The 21264-nt window shown below is 51.6% G+C and overlaps 10 protein-coding genes across 10 annotated transcripts; 4 read left to right on the top strand and 6 right to left on the bottom strand.

The window, feature by feature from the left end:
• Nucleotides 1–556: 556 nt before the first annotated feature.
• On the bottom strand, nt 557–3056 carry COCVIDRAFT_96210 (hypothetical protein; the record flags this gene model as incomplete). The annotated part of the gene is made up of 2 exons (XM_014702299.1): nt 557–2875; nt 2934–3056. The coding sequence occupies 2 exons, from the start codon at nt 3054–3056 to the stop codon at nt 557–559; spliced, it is 2442 nt and encodes an 813-aa protein (XP_014557785.1).
• A 291-nt stretch (nt 3057–3347) lies between these two features.
• COCVIDRAFT_96326 (hypothetical protein) lies at nt 3348–3989 on the top strand (the record flags this gene model as incomplete). The annotated part of the gene is made up of 1 exon (XM_014702298.1): nt 3348–3989. One exon carries the CDS (start codon nt 3348–3350, stop codon nt 3987–3989), a length of 642 nt encoding a protein of 213 aa, XP_014557784.1.
• A 1717-nt stretch (nt 3990–5706) lies between these two features.
• Nucleotides 5707–7778, bottom strand: COCVIDRAFT_96245 (hypothetical protein; the record flags this gene model as incomplete). Its single annotated transcript, XM_014702297.1, has 2 exons — nt 5707–7056; nt 7125–7778. 2 exons carry the CDS (start codon nt 7776–7778, stop codon nt 5707–5709), a joined length of 2004 nt encoding a protein of 667 aa, XP_014557783.1.
• A 248-nt stretch (nt 7779–8026) lies between these two features.
• On the bottom strand, nt 8027–8323 carry COCVIDRAFT_96394 (hypothetical protein; the record flags this gene model as incomplete). Its single annotated transcript, XM_014702296.1, has 1 exon — nt 8027–8323. A coding segment is annotated over one exon (297 nt), but the record flags the coding sequence as incomplete, so codon positions are not given.
• Nucleotides 8324–9977: 1654 nt separating this feature from the next.
• COCVIDRAFT_36872 (hypothetical protein) lies at nt 9978–10877 on the bottom strand (the record flags this gene model as incomplete). The annotated part of the gene is made up of 3 exons (XM_014702295.1): nt 9978–10215; nt 10350–10630; nt 10722–10877. The coding sequence occupies 3 exons, from the start codon at nt 10875–10877 to the stop codon at nt 9978–9980; spliced, it is 675 nt and encodes a 224-aa protein (XP_014557781.1).
• Nucleotides 10878–11462: 585 nt separating this feature from the next.
• On the top strand, nt 11463–11993 carry COCVIDRAFT_96443 (hypothetical protein; the record flags this gene model as incomplete). Its single annotated transcript, XM_014702294.1, has 1 exon — nt 11463–11993. A coding segment is annotated over one exon (531 nt), but the record flags the coding sequence as incomplete, so codon positions are not given.
• A 1471-nt stretch (nt 11994–13464) lies between these two features.
• COCVIDRAFT_96234 (hypothetical protein) lies at nt 13465–16240 on the bottom strand (the record flags this gene model as incomplete). The annotated part of the gene is made up of 3 exons (XM_014702293.1): nt 13465–14993; nt 15042–15620; nt 15673–16240. The coding sequence occupies 3 exons, from the start codon at nt 16238–16240 to the stop codon at nt 13465–13467; spliced, it is 2676 nt and encodes an 891-aa protein (XP_014557779.1).
• Nucleotides 16241–16482: 242 nt separating this feature from the next.
• Nucleotides 16483–17407, top strand: COCVIDRAFT_15109 (hypothetical protein; the record flags this gene model as incomplete). The annotated part of the gene is made up of 3 exons (XM_014702209.1): nt 16483–16486; nt 16538–16761; nt 16814–17407. 3 exons carry the CDS (start codon nt 16483–16485, stop codon nt 17405–17407), a joined length of 822 nt encoding a protein of 273 aa, XP_014557695.1.
• Nucleotides 17408–17563: 156 nt separating this feature from the next.
• COCVIDRAFT_36868 (hypothetical protein) lies at nt 17564–18267 on the bottom strand (the record flags this gene model as incomplete). Its single annotated transcript, XM_014702292.1, has 4 exons — nt 17564–17781; nt 17833–17928; nt 17989–18098; nt 18158–18267. 4 exons carry the CDS (start codon nt 18265–18267, stop codon nt 17564–17566), a joined length of 534 nt encoding a protein of 177 aa, XP_014557778.1.
• Nucleotides 18268–18531: 264 nt separating this feature from the next.
• On the top strand, nt 18532–19498 carry COCVIDRAFT_25727 (hypothetical protein; the record flags this gene model as incomplete). The annotated part of the gene is made up of 4 exons (XM_014702225.1): nt 18532–18572; nt 18675–19121; nt 19180–19285; nt 19343–19498. 4 exons carry the CDS (start codon nt 18532–18534, stop codon nt 19496–19498), a joined length of 750 nt encoding a protein of 249 aa, XP_014557711.1.
• Between the last annotated feature and the right edge of the window lie 1766 nt (nt 19499–21264).

Raw genomic sequence — 21264 nt, 5'->3', positions numbered from 1 at the left:
GTCTTATTTCAACTTCCTCCTACCTTCAGCTCCCCCCCCTCCCCCCGCCTAATCCACCCTCCCAAAATTAGCAACATACCCGCATGTACCTTATTCGTCTATCCCAAATAGCCTACAAACTTACATCCGATACTCGTATGTTGAGAAAACCCGGAAAGTGACAGGCTGCATTGGGGGCCTTTGCCGTATACATATAGCCAGATGGGTATTGCATAGAACACGATGGAAGGTGCATATACAGCCTTTTATGTACCCAGTAATGTGGTACGGATGTTGTTCGTAGAACATCCGATATCTCGGTAAGCTTATATTAAGCTTATATTAAGATCGTACACCAATATGTATATTGTGCTCCGGCCAGGGGTATTTCAGCCGGCGGCTCGAATCCAGGCTTGAGAACATTGACGCCTGTTATAGCCACATTGGCTGCAGGTGATTGCAGTCTAGAAGTTATTCGTTCCTAGGGAAACAGCAGGAGAATGGTGACAGGAAGGACTTGGATGAAACGCGATGGTATTTTGGAAAAGGATTACTATAGAAACACAACACAATGACCTCAGTTTAGCAAGCCGGCAGCAAGCGCCTCCATATCCTCCAACGTCTCGAGCTCCTCGACTCTGTGCGCGGCCTTTGCCTTCTTCCTCTTCTTTGCGACCTTTTCTTCGTCCTCAGAGTCAGACTGGAACCACTTCTTCTGCTTCTTGGGTGGCTCCTCTTGTCGTTCCTCCTCTGACATGTCCTTATCGTCATCACTATACTCTGCATCTGCCCTAAAGTTTGCCAAGAGGTCTTCGCCGGGATCTGGAAGTACCACGCCTGCATCGCTTGCATCGTCGTCAGCATTAGCCATCTCAGCTCTTTCCCTCTCTTTGCGTTTCCGCAACTTTTCTTTCCTCTTTGCCTTGGCGGTCGCTTTGTCTTCGATATCGGCATTTTGAACTTCTTCACGTGCGGCTTCGATGAACTTCTGTCGTTGCTCTTCTGGCAAACCTTTGGCGCGGAATTGCTCTTCGTCTTCGAGTTCGTAAACTTCATGTGGGTTTCCTTCATCGTCGTAGACGAGCTTCTTGCCTTTGTCCATGAGCTTGGTAAGCTTCTTCTTGGATTGAAGAAGTTTCTCTCGGCGATGGCTGTCAATAACAATGGGTTGCGATGCGCCAGCAATGTGGACAACACGACCGCCCACAGAAAGCATGGGGTCCTGGTCGGTATTGAGGTCCTCGGGTTCGTCATCTGCTGGAATCCGTCGTTTAACAGCCATGAAATCGTCGTCTCCGTTGGTCGCCGCTCCAGCCCCACTAAACTCGTCTACCTGCGCCTCCTCGTCTTCGTTCCTAACAAGTTTCTGGTAATGCTCTGCAAGAACATCCTGGTTCTTGCGCTCGAACATGCGATCGTACTTAGTCCGCACAGGCTTGTCTGTCTTCGTGACTTCTTCAGTGTCTGATGAATCAGAGATTTCAATAGTCTGCCTCGATGCCTGTTTCTTCTGCTTGCTGTCGTCGTCCTTCAAGAACTTGATCCTTGGTGTTCCTGGGAGACCCAGACTTGCCGCGTATGCTTCGAGATTATATTCCTTCAGCTTGAAGACCTCCTTATCCTTTTGTAGATAGATAGATTTGACATGTGTCATGAAGGCCTTTTGTCCCAGATACTTCAAGGCAGGGTCCTGGAAGCACATGTTCTGCAGCTGATCCTTGATTGACTGGCGCTTCTTTTGTCGCACATTGATCATCTCGATGGGCACTTTCTTGGCTTCCAGACGCTTCAGCATGCCCTCTTCTTCACTGGGTGCTAGGAAAAGCACACCACGTCCTTCTCGGTTGTATCGTGCCGTTCGACCGACTCGGTGAATATACGTGTCGACATCATCAGGGCAGTCGACCTGAATGACGAAGTCGACAGCAGGGAAATCCAGACCTCGAGCAGCAACATCGGTTGCAAAGAGACACGAGTGTTTGGCTGAGGAAAACTTGGCAGTTGTGTCTAATCGAGCACCTTGCTTCTGGCGACCATGGATGTGCAACAGTGGGATACCGGGCTGCATATGACGAAAGGACTCGTAGACAAATCGAACAGTCTTGGCAGACGAGAAGAAGCAAAGGATCTTGGACTTCTTGCTCGCCTGAATGAAACTCCACAGAGTGTCCAGCTTCTCCTCCAGAGGGCAAATAATGTAGTTTTGCGTGAGTCCCTTCGGCGTTGCGCTCTTGTCCTCGGCATGAACTGATACGTACTCGGGGTCCTGGAGACTCAAACGTGCAAGGTCCGACACCTTCTTAGACTGAGTAGCGGAGAAGAGCAGTGTTTGCCTCTCCTTTGGCAGATACTCGATGATTGCATCCACATCCCGCTGAAAACCCATATCAAGAATCCTATCCGCTTCATCCAGCACCAGCATCTTGAGATCGTCAACGTTGAAGGCGGCTGTCTGCGACAGATGCTGCAGCATTCTTCCTGGTGTTGCGACAAGTATGTTCATTTTAGTTAGAGCCTCCCTCTCAGCTTGCAAACTCTTGCCTCCAATAAGAAGACCTGCAGCAAACATATGGCCATGTCTTCCAATCTTGCGCAGGACATCGAAAATCTGGATGGCGAGTTCTCGGGTCGGGGACAGAATCAAAGCGCCCAGGCCTGCGTCTGGCCCAACGTGTTGCAGCCGGTAGAGGTTCTCCAGAACGGGGATGATGAAGGAAAGTGTCTTTCCGCTTCCCGTCTTCGCAGCGCCGAGTATGTCGTGGCCCTTGAGCGCAAGCGGAATCGCCTTGGCCTGGATGTCGGTCATAACAGCAAAGTGTGCAGACTTGAGGCCTTGTTTGGTCGGGTCGGAGAGCGGCAGGTCGGTGAAGTCTTTGTGGGAGCTTTGCTTGGGGTCCTGTGTCTACAGTCAGTCTCATGCGCCCTGTCAAATTGCGATGTTTTCGCAAGCCTACCAGGTCCTGAACTGCCTGCTCCAGCTTCTCCACATCTACATCGTCGCGCTTCCGTTTCTGGACATTCTCACGCTTCTTGACCTTTGTAGGCCTTGTGCGACCGGTAATTTCTGGTGCAGCCATTCTGGCGCTGGACACTTTCCTCGGGCAATTTGGAGTTGAGGCTTTCGCGTCGCATCTCAAGAGAACTTTTTGGTGGAGAACTTTAGATGGTCTGTGCGCTTCGCCGCGGGGATTGCTATGGCTGGCCATCACCGCTGCGACGCTTACCTTCACCTTTCATCTTCCTCCAAGGAAGACCAAGCATAGCGCCGATAATCGTGCCTACACTTGATACCCTCACTAACACTCACTCTGACGGACTGAAGCTGTCTGAAACATATCCATTCTACGTGCAATCTACCTCACGCCAACATGGCGGACATCGATGCTGAGCTCGCAGGCATCGGCAAGGAGCTCGACAAGGACGCAGAGATTGATCGCATCCGTAGCGTCTTCAGCCTCGATGCATACGCCGTCCTAGACCTCCAACCCGGTGTCCCCGAATCCGACATTAAAAAAGTCTACCGCGCAAAGTCCCTCCTCATCCATCCGGACAAGACGAAGAACGAGCTCGCCCCCGACGCCTTCGACCGCCTCAAGAAAGCCCAGACGGTGCTGCTCGACGAGAAGCTGCGCGCAGAGCTCGACGAAAACATCGCCGATGCGCGTATGCTGCTCATGCGCGAGAAGAAGCTCACAGCCGACGACGAGGAAACACGCAGTGAAGAGTTTGCCAAGGAGTGGCGGCAGAAAACTATCTGGGTGATACGGGAGAATGAGTTAAGGAAGCAGAGGCAGATGAAGGCAGCGATGCGCGAGGAGGGCAGGGCACAGCGCAAAGAGGAAGAAGAGGCCAAGGAGCGCAAGCGCAAGAGAGAGCAAGACGAGGCATGGGAGAAGACACGCGACACAAGAATCAACAGTTGGCGCGACTTTCAGCAGGGCAAAAAACCAGATGCTGCTGCCGATGGTGGTGTAAAGAAGAAGAAAAAGAAGGTCAAGGCCTTAGGTTAAGCTTATCGCCAACCTTACCGTAGACCCGGGAATTTCTTCACAATACCCTACCACTTGCCGCAAGAGAAGACCAGAAATCACACATGGCCAATTGTCTCTAAAAAAAAAGACCCGCCATATCTTCTGCGCTCTCTCCTTTCAAGGCACACCAAAGCCACTCATGTCTCTTCTCGATACCCAATGTACTTAGTTTATTATTTCCCCCTCTCACCAACCCCCCTACTTACATCCCTTGCATACAAATACATACATACATAAACTAGTACCCCATCGCGTCCCCACACTCGCAACATGTATCTCCGAACCCATCTCTTACACACATACAACCCAACTGCAAACGCCCAACCTAACCATAACCCAATCACATCCTTAATCACCCTAAAAAACCAACCGGACTCTCATCCGCTCCTCTGCCTAGCTCGGCGACTCCCCTCCGTAGCCAGTAGCACAACTTTACCCACCATTCCCCCCCAGCCCGAGTTCCCTTCGTCATGTTCTCGCCGATCCCGCCCTTTAGAGTTTGTGAACACCCAAGGTTTGAAGCTAAGGGGGGGGGTTGACTTAAGCGCGGTTTTAGAGCATGCATAGGTCGGACGTCAGGTCATCAATTTTTTTTTCTTAAAAAATCGTATAGGAGGAGGGGGGTGCGCGGAGAAAGGATAAGTGCTGTTTTGCATATCTTTTGCCCTTCCTTTCGCCCGTTTTTTTTGTTTGGTTTATCCGATAGCCGCGGTGGGAAAGCTTAGACTAAATTAGTGGTTGAGCGAGATGAGTAACTATCAGTAACCTAAAGGGGGTGCAGTGAAATGTGTTTAGTAATGTATGAGTAAAAGGGTTGTATAATGTCATGGAACTTATTTTTCTCGTTAAAAATAATGCAATACAAGTATTTCATGTAGCTAGCTCTACGTCTGTATGACATGTTGTCGACCCCATAAACCTTAAAATCCCATCATAAACGAACCAAGAAAAAGATAGCTTATCCGAAGATTTGCGGCAAAAAATCAGGAGAGAAAAATGGTAAAAAAAGGGTATATCCTCCTTTCGTAACCTGCTTAGTCTCAAAATGATAAAAAAAAGAGCCTAGCAGCCCCAAGCCCGCCTCAGTCGTACGATGTCCGTGGCAAATGCGCGCCCCCTTCGTATTGTATCCACACAAACGGTGTGAACAAAAGTGAAATGCTTAAGTAATAGTTTTGTTTTTGGTTGGAAATCGGCTCGCCCCGAGCTGACCCGAGCTCAGGGGGGCGTGAAGAAGAGAAGAAGTGAGAGGAGGAGAGAGAAAAAATAGGAGTTCGTGGTATCTTTAAGGTAAAAATGGTTTGTTGCAAGCTCAACAAAATGGGACATGATGGACAATTAAGGAAATAAGAAAAGCGATAGGTAAGAGAAAACAAGAGAGGAAAAAAAAGATGCCGAGGCAAGAAAGAACATGGTGAAGAAAGACGCCGGAATCATGCGGAGATCGTACTAAGTTGCCAAAATGCAAAAAGGTAAGGAAAAAGAAGAACAGAATGAAAAAAGAAACAGAACCTAGAGTGAAGTAGAAGAAAAAACACAACGAGTTGAATCATTCCCCGTTTCCATCATATGCATGCATTCCACCGTTTTCTGGAAGACAGACGTAAAAAAGACAGTTCAAAGGAGAAGAAAAACCGACCAGCAGGTAAATCAACCCTTGATGTCCCTGTGAAAGCTTTCCCAACCCCCTCTTTTCTTATTCCAGCATTTGTTGAATATCCAATCGCCTCCGCTTCACTGTCTCAGGAGACTCAAGTCTTCGCTGCTCGGCACCACTCGCCAGCGACTCTAGTGGTCTAGCACGCTCATGTTCTGCTGCCGCTGCAGCACCCGTGCTCATTGCTTCAATATGCAGTGGTGAGCCGAGGGGCGAGGGTGCTGTTCGAATGGGCGGAAGGTGTAGGCCCTCGAGACGTGCGGGGCGGTTCAGTTCGCGGAAGGGTTGCTGCGAAGACGACGTGGGCGGCCGAGTGGTGGATCCGTAGGGCGAAGGGTATGTGTTTGTGCTGGGTTGGGTGGGAGGCTGGTAGGTAGGCAAGTATCCAGTGTCTGCACCTGCGCCTGCGGTAGGCGAGTAGCCGTAAGATGGACTACTGCTGTAGGAGCCGGGGCTTATCATAGGCAAGGACGTTCGGACGGCCGAGAGATTGTAGTACGGTGAGCTCGGCCCGGAGCTGGTTGAAGATGGTCGACGGGACTGGTGCGGCGTGAGATATGATATCGGTGCGTTGTTTAGCGCAGATGTTGTCTGGGGTGCGTTGTTTGGTGTAGGAGGAGCAAGCTGCTGGGTGAGTAGGTTTGGGGCTGCGAGCCTTGGTGGTGATATCACAACCAGCGTCACAAAGTATAGTGAGATCTTCGCAAGCCTGATTTGGACTTGCAGCGACTGATATGGCTCTGCACCTGGAGCACGGAAGCTGAGGTAGATGGACCTGTTGGTGGAGCCCTGAGTGAAGTGGTCAATCTCTTGATCTGAGACAGCGTCCATTACTGATCGCATGGGATCCTGTCCCACAGGAGTGATGGGTGCCATGTAAGCCGGCTCACGTTCGTCGCGCTCATCGCGTAGTTCGTTACGCAATCGCTGGAGACTTTCGTTTTGCCTGGGCTCCAGCAGATCGCCAAGATGCTTACCCTGGACGTCTCCCAAAAAGGATACCAATTCCACAAAGGCATGATTTGTTTTTTGTATCATCAGGTCCAAGCTCAGGTATGCAACTGGAAGACTGTGGTATGCCGGGCTTGCTCCCGTGCTATAGGGCAGAGGCAGTGGGGCGGCGACTGGGTCTCTCGTCGTAGATACCGGTAAGGGAAGGCTGGCGTTTGGGAGATCTCGCTGATGGGCAGTGCCCGCAAACATGCGCTGGGAATCAGGGGCTCGGGGTAGAAGAGACCCTGGGTATGTCGAATGGTGAACAGGGGTTTCAACAGGTGGAGCACCCAACAGTTGGCTGGTCGGTCTACCTTCTTCCATTCTTGCGAATTCTCTGTCGTCCCTGAGTCGCGGCCGCCCTCTCTTCTTGTGTTGCACATCCTTGCATGTCTCCTATTTTCCGGAATCAGCATCGTCAGGAACAGACTTACAGGTCTAATGACTTTACAAGGGCAACTAACCTGTTTACCAGAAGCCACACAGCGACCACAAGGGCGCTGAACGTCACAGCTGAGATGTGCCTTCTTGCAATTGACACAGGCTGACGCCACATGTGCTTTGGTTCTTCTGGCTGGCTTGGCTGGCCTGGCTGGTGGTGGTGCAATCATCGCAGTTGGCTGAACCATAGGCCCTTGGTGTTGCACTCCAGCATAAGGTGGCAAAGGGGTATTCTGGTAGCCATATCCATAGGGTTGGAGAATAGAATGTCCATAAGGTTGATGTTGGAGCGGACGTCCAGTTTGGTAAGAGAGAGCCTGGTCCCTGGGTTGGGATTCCCCAGGGTATAGTGGTCGCTGCGGAGGGAGAACGTGTGTTGCCATTGATGAACGTGGATCGTATATTGAGGGTGGCGCAGGAGGTTGAACAAAGCTATCCTGTCGTTGAGACGATCCTACAGGCTGGGAATAAGATAGGCGTGCAGATTCAACAGACTGTGCTGGTCGACGAGCTGGGGATTGAGGTTCTGACATGGGCGGGGATGGGTAATCCTGATGCGCAGACCTGTGAGGGCTGAATTTCGCCCGTAATTTGGACAGGCCGTCTTCAGCTTCCGCCGGCCGCCCAAATGGCGTAGAAAGGAGTGAGGTCGGACCAGGTAGAACCAGGCTCTGCATAGTTTTACCGCTATGCGCTCAAACGCCGCGTCAGCAGCGGGAGCTCAACGGTGTGTGTGTGGAGGTACAGATGGGCCAGAAAACTGCGCAGGTTTGGACACCGCGCTTCAGTTTTGCTACCCAAGGAAGAAGCAAAAGCACGGTAAAGTTGACCAGGAAAGTCGAAGACAGTCTAGATGGTAAAGAAGGTAAGTTGATGCAGAACATGAAAGGAGGGAGGTGAGGATGATGACGAAGAAGGGTAGGGATCAACTACGTAAGGCTAAACAAGCGGCGAATGTACAACTGGGTACGTACGTACGGCCCTCGATGCCGAAAAGGCGGCATGCCGTAAGCCAGCCTAGCAACAAGAAGATCAAAGCAATGGAATCAGGAAGGAGAAGCGGGCTCTTGAAATTACCTTTTGTGACAGCAGTGTCGTATAGGCCTGAATCGGCACAGAGTAGTAAGTTGGGATAGATAGTCGTAGGGAAGCAAAAGACGGCGGGGCCAGTGTTGGTGTTAGGTCTACTGGAGCTAACAGGGTAATGGGACGAGGAAGAGGAGAGGGGAGGCGATGGTATTGACTCAGTGTGGAGCCAATGGGGAATTTGGGATGGCAAATCGTAAAAACATCAGAGCAGTCGTCTGCCCACTCGGCGGAAATTCCCCAGTAATAACCACAGTCAGTTATGGGGAATTCTTGCTCACAGATCTTTACCAATCCCTGTCAAGTCGTGCATGAGGGGCCTCCCAAGAGACGGGGGCCACGCTGAGTTCCGGGCAACGGGAGCAGGGGAGGATGCGTCTCGGGGACGACGACATGCTTCCCTCGTTCGGCTGATGGTTCTTCGACATTTTTGCTAGTCTGGGTGTCCCAGACGGCCGATGCACCCGCGGAAGCACCTATGCACGGCCATTAGTTGGTAGTGGGTGCATGGGCAAAGCGGGTTGAGGAGCCTTGTCAGAGGCCGCTCGATCCCCCTGCTTTCCGCACCGTCTGAGAGCCGGGGTGTGCTAACGGGATATGGCTCGCGCTTCTACACGCCATTGCACCATTGTTTTGCGGCCGCCCAGGCAAACTTTCAGTTGAAGCATGGCACAGGTCGAGGGGGGCCCTTGATGCGCGGCGTGCGCTTATGTGCGACCCAGTAATTGCCTTTGCTGGCTCGATTAGGCATATCCAGAGGCCGAAAACGTTCGGCCTAGACAAGCATCAGGAACGGCAAAGGATCCAAGTCATTTCAGCCAGACGATCACGGGGTTTCAGGAGCCATGGGGTTAGCACTGCGAGCGCAAGTGCAAGCTCCATGGAGGGACATTTGTGGCTCTCGATGACAGGCCCGCGGCGGTGGTGCACTACTGCTATGGCGACGCTTGTCACTGTCAGTCGCGTGTCAGGACCCCTTCAGACCAACCACCACATGGATCGCCTCGCTCGCCTCTTCGCACCGACCGACGGTCGCAGCGGAAGTCCTCGCCTCGCGGCGGCTACTCTGCATTGATTGCCGGGGAAAGCTTGCTCAGGGTCCCTAGCAGTGGGACGTACGATATCAAAGTACAAGTTGCGATAACAATCATTACCGCACTACTATGCTCTGAGCATGATGACGCACATGCCTGGCGTCAACTCTATCACAGCCCATACAGGTTGGAAACACGACCACTGCTATGATCGACGTCTCCGTGCGGATATGGCTGAGGCAGGGCGACGCCTTTTTGTATGGAAATTTCCGTCGTCACATCGAGCGAGGTCCGACTTGCCCGCAAAAGCAATCCATTCGTCATTAGGTTCTCAGCCTACGGCGACGTCCCTTCCTGCGGCAAGTCTGAACTCTTGTCGCATCTTGTGGGGCACGTAGCTTTGTCATGCGACACGCCATGCCCACCTAGCTGCATGGCGCCGGCGCTGTAAGCTTATGTATATGGTGCGGGTGATAGATCTGGCAGATGCAGTGTGCTCTGGGACAGCACGCGCGAGCAACAGTAAGCTGCATCCGACGACATACTACTATGTATCTGCCCCCCTCGTACTTGGTGCCAAAAAAGCTTCTGCACAGCTGGGCATTGAGGCGGCCCTGTGTGGAATGTTGTGTGCATCTTGGCCAGTGACGGGTGCATAAGACGTCAAACAACGGACTCATTTACGCTTCAGGCGACCCTCTCATGCACGCTGCAAAATCTAACACTGAACAGTCTTCAGTCCCAACCACCCCAGAATCACGCGCTAGGGGTGGCGTCCAATGCTCTTATGAAGCGACACATAGTGCCATGGGCAAAATGCGGTACAGGCATATCATATGTCCCATTATAGGCTTCGTGTTGCATGGGCATGGCACTGGGCACACAAAAAAACTCCGGTGGGTGAATCGATCGAAAGTTGGCGCCCGGTCGAAGATCTGCCTGCAAACTGCCCGAGCCAGGACAGACGGCATTACGGGCAGCATGGCTTGTCGTGCTGGCGTGTGCGCAGTAGTAGCAGCATTGATGATGCGGGGCCGACGCCTAGGTCGAGGGCACGACGAACATTGCAGATGAGAGACGTCCTCGGCATGTGAGGACCTCGTGTTTATTTTTTTCTCCCTTCTCGACGAGAATGAGAAACAGCGAACGGAGCGCTTCGCTGCTGCCGATGCCACACAAAGAGAGAGAAAGGCAAAAAGAGTGGCAGCAGGAGCATTAGCGGCCACCTCGCTTGTCGACCGCGGCGACGCATTCAGAAGGTAGAACGGCGAGTGCGGCAGGGCAAAGATTCCGCGCTGCAGTCCACAGTGGATGGGTGGATAGACTTGCTGACCCGTGGGACTCGACCTCGACACGGAGCTGCGGTTAGCTGAGCCGAGAGCCGTGAAGATCGGTGCCGTGGCTGGGATCTATACCACAGCACTATCCCTGGATGAGCTTATCCATGAGCAACCAACACATGTACTTGGACACACTTTACTTCCAGCATCCATCATAAACTATGGCCATGACAAATTGCGGATTGCCCTTGTCGCTACCCCAACACAAGCTGCAGTGGTAGGGCACGGCACATGTACATACTCGCTTGAACAAGGGCAGAGCCAGCGCCCCCCAGCATGTCGGCGGCCATGGCTTGGAGACGTCCCCTCTGCACATCTTCACCCTGCTCTTAGCGGAATGAGCCGAGATCCAAAACGCAGGGAGTATGAGTCAGGTCTGCAGGAGCGTTTCCTCGTCGCTCGTCGGGGGGAGGGGGGGATGGCACCATCGCTCGACTAGGGTATTTTTTTTTACGGCCGAAAAGCGCATGCTTGTTTTGGGGATAAAACCTGGCAAAGGCCGCCAAGCGTGTGATTGGTGCTGCAACCCCACCTGCGGAAAATATAACACCCAGCCCAAGAAACCAACGCAATGGCCCTGAAGCTAGGCCGTCTATTTAGCCTTGTTCGCCCATGATTGAGATCCAAAAATAATCTTAGATAGCGGAAGTGTTGTCGTTGGGAGCAGGCCCTATATCGCCTATATAGATTGCTTTCACTTCTGAGTACCATTCGCCGGAGCTACGGCATCCACATAACGGCCTGTCCAATGTCCCGGGACTGCTCGTCCTGCGGTGGCGGGCCCAGCCGCTGTGTTTGTGCAGTGACGATGATTGTTGAGAGCTCCGTCCGCACGTTTCGCTGTTGCAACTAGTCGTCTTGCAACTGCGTATACGGCCCTCTGCCCGCTTTGCCATGCCCCCCAAATCTCGTGTTCGTACGGGCTCCGTATGGTGACAGGTTGGCGTCAGCCGCATGGCGACGCCCCAAATATTGCGACAGAGTTGCGGGCGGGATCTACGAACCGGTGCTCAGGACACGTTGTGCCAAAGTAGCCTCTGCCAGGGGCCCTCGCCCGCCATGCTGTCCGTTCCCTCCTGGGGGCCCTTGCAGCCTCGCCCTCCCTTGCACCTGGGCGCGGGACCACTGTCGATTTGCGACTGGGTGCGGGCCGAGTTGGTCCAGTGCTGGCCTCGGTGCGTCGATATCTTGTGTAATGCGTCTACTATGCTCAAAGTTGATGGTCGCGTGGGTCCTGTGTAAGGATATGAGCCTGTGTAGTTGGACATGCTCACACAGCATGTGCGGCTCATGGCTTTGCCCCCCAAGGCGCCCTGCAGCCAGCTCCTTACAATGCGTGTCTATGACAGGCAAACCCTGCAGACATCCGCTGCTGACACCCCCCTTCGAGTCGACTCGTCAGGCCCGCAGCGGAGCGAGAAATTTCCGGTAATATGCTATATCAACAACCAAGCAGCCGTTTACCGAGATATGGAATGTGACTACGCTTGCAGCCACCCGACTAGAGCGGCAGTCTAGACTGCGCCGCCGTAAGAGAACCACGCCGCAGCCGTTGACCTGCGTGCCGGCGTCTGGTGCGCGTGTTTGGTTTTGATTGAAAAGCGTCGAGCGTATTGCTGCGAAATTGGCCGACGGATTGGGGACATGTTGAATATCAAAAAGCCGTTGAAGTACGGGGAGGCGTAGGAGGATTGTTGGTCGGCATCGCGTACTTCCAAAACCCCGAGGCCGAAGCCACGGCTCTCAGGCCACCCACACAGCGTCTAAGTGCAGTCAGCCAGCCGTAGCACTTGGTTGCAACCAAGGGAGAAGACAAAAAAGCAATGGCAGCAGTAGTAGTAGTAGCAGTAGCACAGTAGCAGTAACAGTACACCTAGTAGCAACAGCTGCAGCGTCAGCAATAACAAATGTGGCGGCTTCTGGAAGAACGTCGGGTGAGCTGCCGCAGCGCGGATGCAGGAGGATTCCAAGGCTATTGAGGTCTGGCGGCGTTTGCCCAGAATAGGGAATGGTGGTGTGCACCCTTGAGTTTCGTTGAGTGGAGAAGAAATATGTCGGCTCAAAGAAATCTCCTCGATGGTGGGATGACGTGCCTGCATTGCCATGTGCACCCGATGTGGATGCGGCCCCCCCTCCCCTGGAAGCCCTGTCCCTGCTTCGGACCTTATTGAGGGTGGTGAGCTTGCAGGCAAGCCTTGACCCTAGGCGCCGAGTACATGCAATGGTGCAGGCGCCTGTCACTGTCATTTGCCTAGCGGATGTTTTGCACCTATCGCCCTTGCTCGGTAGAGTATGGAGTAGACCTACATGAATACGTGCATACATACCACATGTAGATATCGTCCGTTTGCGTCTTAATGGCCTGCACCCCCAAACTTAGCACCCCCAAACCCCAAACACAAAAGTACTCAAGGGGGGTCCACGTCGCTGCAAATCGAGCCACGACTTGTTTTTGCAACCTTTATTTCTCGTCGACCACCGCGATGTGCGCAGGTATAAAAAAAAGCCACTATTGAGTCCAATGTGCTTTGGCCCAGAGGGGCTTGGTGCTTGCCCACAACTCTGTTCCAGTACCCGATTAAGTTTCGCCAATCCGCACCCAGGTGGCACAGCAAAGCAACGACAGCCTCTGCGAATAAAAGCAACCATGACCTGACCTTGCCCATTACAACGGTCCTTTCTCGCACAATTAGCCCCTCTGGCCAATGGTGCAGCCACCTTCTTTGTTTTGCCTCGCCACAGCGCCGGCCGACAAATCACATCCGATACTGAGCACCTCGGCCCGCGACCACGGTGGATCTTCATCATGTTACACAGCAGCGTCGCTGACACGTGCCAACTCAAACCTCATCATTGTCGATTCATGCGTCCAGGCATAAGGCCCGTGTATTGATTCAACCATCTCAATGTTTCCGCTTTTTCGACGGCCGCGCATTCTTTTCTCGCCGTTTCTCCTGGATTTTGCGGTTCTTGCGCACTGTATCCACATCCCGAAGCTCACTCTTGCCCTTTCCGTCCTTGAAGGCACCAATGCGCTTCTCCTGTGCTTCAGCCACCCGCTTCTTCTGCACATGATAATCATCGCGGTATCGGTCAGCTTGCTTCGGTGCCTTTTCCGATTTGTGCTTGTACCGAGGTGCGTTGTTGAAAGATGCTGCTGGGCGGTTGGCGGATTCCATCTCGCCCACCCTCGGCATCTTGACCTTGTTTGCTTTGCGCCAGTCATCAAAACGACCGCTGCGGAAACTCGCCGCAATTTTTTGTCCACTCTCCCCGCGGATCATCTTGGCTCCCTTGGACCCGTCGTCGTCGTTGGTGCGGTTGACATACTTCTTGGACTTTTTGTCCCACCGCATCTTGGACTTGACCGCGTCTGCGAAACCTTGAATCTCGTCGTTGACCAGTGACATCTCTGCCGCTCTTGCTGCAGACACAAAGTTGGTGTTGCCAGCATCTCCACCGCTAACTCCATATGCCTTTTCTTCGGCCAAGTTCTCCTTGGGAGTATACGACATGAAGTAGTCGTCGTTCCTCCAGCTGTCTTGCTTAGACTTCTTCGAGGCCGGCTGTGACACTGACACTTCAAGCTCGTCAGAGTCAGAATCATAGACACCCTCTGCAACCTCGACTTCATCTTCCGAGGACATGTCCTCGTCATTTGCTTCTCTTGAAGAAGCATGAATAGTGTCCAGCTCATCTTCATCCTTTTTGTTAGCCGCCTGTTTAGCTTTCTGACGCTCAACCTGCTCTCTTCTTTTGCGCATAATCTCAGCTGTTTCGCTATGGATCCCGCGTTTCCCAATTTCAAACACTGTTTCCGCGGGACGGAATGACTGGATCCTCGCGAGCATGTCTTCTTTCTCTCTTTGAGCGGTGTGTGCATCATTGCTAAAAAGCATGTGCGTTTCAGCAAAATTAGGAGACGCTGCTAATTCTTTGGCGCGCACTACACTCTGTGCGCTTGCCTGGTTACGTGTGCGTTGGTACTGTCGCTCACCCTTTTCAGCAACACTTAGCAAAAGCGCCAAGTCTTCGTCCTCGCTGAGTTGTCTGTTGACTTGCTCCACAGAGCTCTCTACCTGCCACGGCGACAAGCTCCCAACAACAAAATCATCTGCGTAGTTTGGCTCGTCACTCGACCGCCCCATAAGCAGGCGCTTGCCTAGAAAGAGCTGCAGATCTATGAGGTAGGGTAGGTCGACGTGTCTGCATAGACTGTATGCCCAACCTTTTCTTCCCGCACGTGCTGTTCGTCCGACCCGATGGACAAAAATCTTGGGTTGTGACGGAAAGTCATAATTTATGACATGGTTGATGTGAGGCATGTCAACACCACGAGCAGCAACGTCTGTGACGATAAGGATACGGGTCAACCCAGTTCGGAAGTCTTGAATTTGCTCTTTTCGAGCAGTTTGATCGAGATTACCGTACACTGTAGAAAATTAGTATAAATCAATACAGGACACATCATCTCACTCACCATAAGATATAGCATATCCCAGATTTCGAAGAAGGTTGGCCAGATACTCTACCCTGTGTTTCGTTGCAGCAAAGATAATGGTAGACTCTGCAACAGGAAGGTCCTTGACGAAGCCTTCACTACGCTTCCGCTTCTTGCTGAGCTTCTCGCTCTCTTCTCGGGCCTTCTTTGCGGCATCAGTCTCACCTACGGGAACTTTGATGACATTGTCCAGAAGGTACAGCAGAGCTCCATCTCGATCGCCCGACTTGATGGTAAAGTAAGCACTCTTGAGATCTGGCGAGATCTTGCTTTCCGCATCCAGACGTATCAACTTGGGCTCTTGTAAGCCCGCTCGGGCAAACTCCACGAGTGACTTTGGCAGTGTGGCACTGAACAAGAGTGTCTGCCTCGAGGCGGGGAGGGCGTAAAGAATTTCCGAAAGTTGGGCAGCAAAACCCATTTCGAACAACCGATCGGCTTCGTCGAAAACAATGTACTTGACCGAGGAGAGGTCAAGGCCCATCTCAACCTTGAGATGCAGGAAACGTCCCGGAGTGGCAATGATGATATCGGGATTGGTGGTCATTGAGCTAAATTCTGCAGAATTGTTAGCATGCATCGCAATGGCTTAGTGATTGTGTATACGTACGTTCTTCAAGACTGTCACCGCCAACGAGCAAGATGGTTCGCAAATCGGTACCACGACCCAGCTCCTTGACTACCTTGAGTGTTTGCAATGCAAGTTCGCGAGAGGGCGACATGATAATTCCACGCGCGCCCACTTTTGCGGAGTGCGCCTTGAGCTTCTGGATCATAGGTATAACGAAAGCGGCCGTCTTTCCGGAACCGGTTCTGGCCATTCCCACCACATCCTCGCCTTGAAGCATAAGTGGCACTGCCTTACGCTGAATCGGAGTCGGGACCTTGAAGCCCTTTTGTGTGATAGCTTTCAGAAGCGCCGCATTTAGGCCCATGGCTTGGAAGCCTCCACCCTTCTTGACCGACTTGCCTACGTTCGAGGCTTTGCGATTTGAAGCGGCCTGTTTCGCAGCGATGAAGGCCTCATCGTCGGATCCATCGTCACTGCCAACGTCAAGATCCAAGCCCAGATCTGCGTTCAGGTCCGTCTCTTGCGGAATGTCATCGCCGCCGGCTAGAGCATCAAAAATGTCGAACTCGGTTTCGGAGAGCGCCGGCGAGCTCGCGCGGTGGGCCATGTTGGGCTGCTCAACTATAGGGTTCCGGGAGGACGGAGGTGAACTTTTGCTCTGCTTGATGCTAGAAAGTTGCGCGTAGAGTCGCTCTTGGGAAAATTTCGAGCACGGACCTTCCTAAATCTTGGCGGCAGGGATGCTGTTGAAATAGCGTTCACGTGCCCCGCGATGAGGCAGGCGCGTCCGACGCGTTTTGCCTCGAGTAGATTTGTTGTACACGGCGTCTCTCAACTGCAGTCAATAGGATGAGTAAGTTTTCCATGTTCCAATACTCCTAAGCATTCAGGCTTACCATATCAGACTACAACAACTACGAAACCTCGTACACGTCCTATGGCGCTGGCGGCGGTGGTGGCGGAGGCGGCTTCATACCAGGAGAAGGCGGCAGCACACAGAGTCCCGGTGGCCGGCAAAACCAAATCCAGGACTCGATACGCCCTGTTACGATCAAGCAGATACTAGACGCCCAAGGAGAGGCAGGGAGCAACGAAACCTTCAAAATTGACGGCACAGTAATCAGCCAGGTACACGACAGCCCCACGTTGGATATATATGCTTGCGCTAACTTGTAGTCAGCTCACACTTGTCGGCCAAATACGCAACATATCTAACCAGACCACAAACACCACATATCGCCTCGATGACGGCACCGGTAGCATAGAGGTCAAGCAATGGGTCAATCCCGAGACAGTAGACCACAGCAGCCTTGCCAAGGCTAAGCTCGTCGAAGGCGCATACTGCAGGGCATGGGGTAAGCTAAGGAGCTTCAATGACCGCAAATCGGTCGGAGCGACAATCATTCGCCCAATCGAGGACATGAACGAAATCTCTTACCACTTGCTCGAAGCAACGGCCATCCATCTCTACTTTACGCGTGGTCCTCCTGGCCAGGCCGGCGGTGCTACAACCAATGGAGCAGGAAAACAACAGGCGATAGAGGGCGGGTATGGCGGGGCCGACCTCGCAGGCTACTCTCAAGCTGCGAAGAGGGTCTTCAGCTTTTTGAAAGAAGTTGAACAGTCAAACGAGGGCGTGAATCAGTATGAAATTGCCTCCAAGCTCGGCATCGACGCCGCAGACGTAGCAAAGGCGGGTGAGGATCTGTTGGCAGGTGGTCTGATATACACAACTCTTGACGACCAGACCTGGGCGATTCTCGAGGCAGACTAAATAGGACATGAGGCTGTGATGAGTTACTAGGGAAAGCGGACAAAGCTACGACATTCTGCCAGGGGAGATTTCAGCAAAAGCATGCGATTTATGAGAGCACCTATGGCCTGTATTGAGAGTCAACTGTCACGTCTCATGCAAACATGTAAAGAAATCCTACTTCTCTGCGTTTGTAGCGAGAAACAGCACACACGTTCCAACAATGGCACATGATACCACCGTGAATACAACCTGTGTCTTCCATCCTGTTTGCACCAGTGCCCGACGCCGACTGTATCGTGAGACGGTATTGATGTAATTAGCCAGCCCCGCAGCCATACATGCCAAGGACAAGATCCAGAAGATAACACCCAGTGGCAGTGCAAAGCGCAGCTCTGTACCGCATATTAGTGGGGATTTCCAGACGAAAGTAGTTGTATGCTAACCGAGTGGTGTTGGTTGTAACTTGAGATGGAACGACAGCACAATGGCCACCGACACAATAGCCATGTACACGCTTAGTTTAAGCCACGCAAGAAATGCTGTCAGATTCATTAACCATTCTGACTCGTTTTCGACACAGACATTGATGGAAAACCCACTTCTCTCGTTGGCGGCATGATCCCGCGCATCCGAGGTGACGTTATCGAACAGTAGTACACCGCCCAGCCACGGGTGTTCTTTGAAAGCCGTTCGGTCGTAATCATTACTCCTACCGCACTAATTAGAACACAAGTTCCGGATACGAAGGGAAATATGGGGAAGAAGTACTGTTTGACCAAGATGGGTTTACTCCCAAAGATGTTGTAGAATGGTCGATACGGTTCGCGTAGGATGGACTCATCCGTAGCATTCATGCGCTCCAGACTTCTGAAATCCATTCTGTCTAAACAAATACAATCGCGCACACAACCTAAGCTTATGAACACGGCAAAACAAGTCGGAGCGAGGAATGATTGTTGAACACGATAGTAAATCCGGTTGCTTATTTACCAGCACAGACCCGGGCTCGGCATTAAGTAGCGGTAGGTAACTGAAGTACGTCAGTAGGACCGATCGAACCATCTTTATTAACATATCCACAACATTGGTCCTTCCTTTGCACACCCAAAATCCCCTTTCCCATCAAACCCATCAATTTCACAATGGAAAAACAAAAGGAACTCACGCTTTTTGGCGGATGCGAGTATGTATAACACCATCCCTAAGTGACGTCATCGTATATAACTACTGTACATTGAGCAACCCTCCCATGCTGACATGAATTTTTTTCTTTCCATCAAAAAAGAGGCTGGAACGCTTCAGACTGGACAGCAAGCGACGACCGCGTTCGCGGCGGGGCTTCGCAATCCTATCTCAGCATCAACGGCTCCTCCGCACGTTTCCACGGCACCCTCGACACAAAAGCGCTCGGTGGTGCGGGATTCGCTAGTCAGCGCACCACGGGCGAGACCCGAGCCTGGGATTTGTCTGCATACGATGGCATTTTCCTGGATATCGGCGAGCTTGATGGAAAAAAGTATACGCTGACGCTCAAGGATGAGCTTTTGCCGCCTTCGGCGGATGGGCGCGAGCAGTCGTCGATTAACTTTGAGTATGATTTTGATTCAAAGAGTGGCATGGGGGTGTTTGTGCCGTGGCATGCGATGAAGGCGACGTATCGGGGGAGAGAGCAGAATGATACTAAGCCGTTGGATACGGAGAGTGTGAAACGGTTCACCATTATGATTAGGAGGTATGACTTTGTGTTTTTTGTGGTCTACTCTCTGTTCTGTTGCTAATAGGCGAAATAGTTTCTTCGGCTCCCAAGAAGGCGATTTTAATCTTGTCATCAACTCTATCAAGGCTGTCACCCAATCTAGCGATGTTGAAAAGCATCTTGTTGGTAGAGGCATCCAGGTACGACTTTGATCACACTTTCTATCTGGTTTCGTGGCTAACACTGCTCTACTGCAGGAGCAAGAGCCATGGTCCTGGAAGAACTCGAACCTCGTTGGTCTCGCGGTCATCCTGGGCTCCACCTGGGCCGCCTCTTGGGTCTATTGTTGGTGGAAGGGTTATGATATGAGTATCATGCGCTTCTCCAAATGGTGGTCCGTCGTAAGGAAATAGGCCAGTCTAACGTCCTAACACGAACTGTATGGCACACGGATTATGTATACGACTGACTTTATAAGTTATGGAGAAATAATAGTATGAAACGGGTTATCTGTTTTAATCCGAGTTTGCCAAAAGCCCAACACTGTGGCACAACTCCTGCGACATGAACAAGCGTCGCTGTGTAATCTCAAATACCCCAAAAACAACACTGATTACTTTTCACACTTGCATGCGAAAACACGTGTTATTTCACCCACACCGCTTATCATGCAAAAAATCATAGGATATCCGACTGCGAAAAAAAAACATACAACAGCGGGGATTCGCCAGTGGTCACCCACCTGACTACTAGTCCGCCGGTCGAAGGTTTAATGTCTGGGGAGCGAACGAGACCCAATTTTGCACTTCGCCGATGGTCGTATGTGAAATAATTGGAAAATTGGAAAATATATTTACATATCACGGATATAGTAGTGAGAAGGAGATGGAATTTTTGCTGGTACTCGGTGGTGAGGAGGCTATGGAAAGGCTGGATGTGCAGGATTTCGATTATACTGGAAGAAGTTTATGAGTGTTTTTTTAACAATAGGGAGTATATGCACAACTGGAGATTGTCGTAGGGATTTAGGTATCAGGTGTTGGAAGTAGACGGTCTGGGGACTACACCAGAAAACTTCAACGACAGCAGCTGTTCAGCAACAATGCTACAGAAATTAATTTATATTAGAAGTCAAAATATTGTTTCCTCAGTCAGATATGAAATATGGCGTTGCTCCAGTGAACATTGCAAAGTAAGTGGGAGGTCTCACTGTATAGCGAAAACATATCTGCATTTGAACCAAGTGTATTAACTAGAAACTCCTACGTACCTAGCCTATTATCTACGAGTCCATGATAGAAATACGTCTCAATACATATATCCGTCCACAAAGAAAAAAACATATATTCATGCCAAAGGAGCCACCATTATCAACCTACCCCTTCTTTTCCGAAACCCGCACACTTACAAGCACAACATCCATCCTACCACCCCCAATCCAATCTCTCACTTATCAAACATCAACCAACAGCCATGCCGTTATTTACCAAATAACCACACCAAAACACATCATCAGCATCCTGTCCTAGCAACCCCCATCCCCCATCCCCCATCCCCATCAACAAAATCTGTTGAACCAACCTTACCTCCCCCCCCAAAAAAAAGACAGCAAGAAAAAAAACACACACACACATACCTACAACCCTTTCCTCCCCTGTACGGCACGACCCGCCGTACCACACCCACCACCCTCGCATTCAACAAAAAAAACCTTCTCCCCTAACTCCCAACTCCCAATCCAACCCGGCATAATCCTCCGATGCAAACCCCTCCTTTCTTTTCTCGCCTTTCCTTCTTCCACACATACACGCAATTTGATCTCCACAGCTACGCGCTGTACTATCTTTCCGTCCATCTAATCTCCCTGGTTACCATATCCCCTCTTTCATGTTGTAACACTCCGACTGTACCCGGGGGGGGGGGGGGGGTATTCCAACGTTGTCCTCCGCTGAGCGAATCCTTAATCCTCATCAAACACATCAAAGTATATTCGTACGTACCAAAAAAACGTGTGTAAAGCCATGAGACGATACACACACACACACACACACACACACACACACACAAATGTTGAGTCTCATCTCGCACAACACCCGGATCCACAACTCGTGCATAAGTGTACGCCTTTTTGCGCCTTGCTGGGCGTACAAAGCCCAAAAAAACAAAAAAACAAAAAACA

The sequence above is a fragment of the Bipolaris victoriae genome (assembly GCF_000527765.1).
Source record: "Bipolaris victoriae FI3 unplaced genomic scaffold scaffold_32, whole genome shotgun sequence".
NCBI classification, from domain to species: domain Eukaryota; kingdom Fungi; phylum Ascomycota; class Dothideomycetes; order Pleosporales; family Pleosporaceae; genus Bipolaris; species Bipolaris victoriae.
Note: the sequence above shows the minus strand (reverse complement) of the source record. Positions and strands in the feature narration are given on the sequence as shown.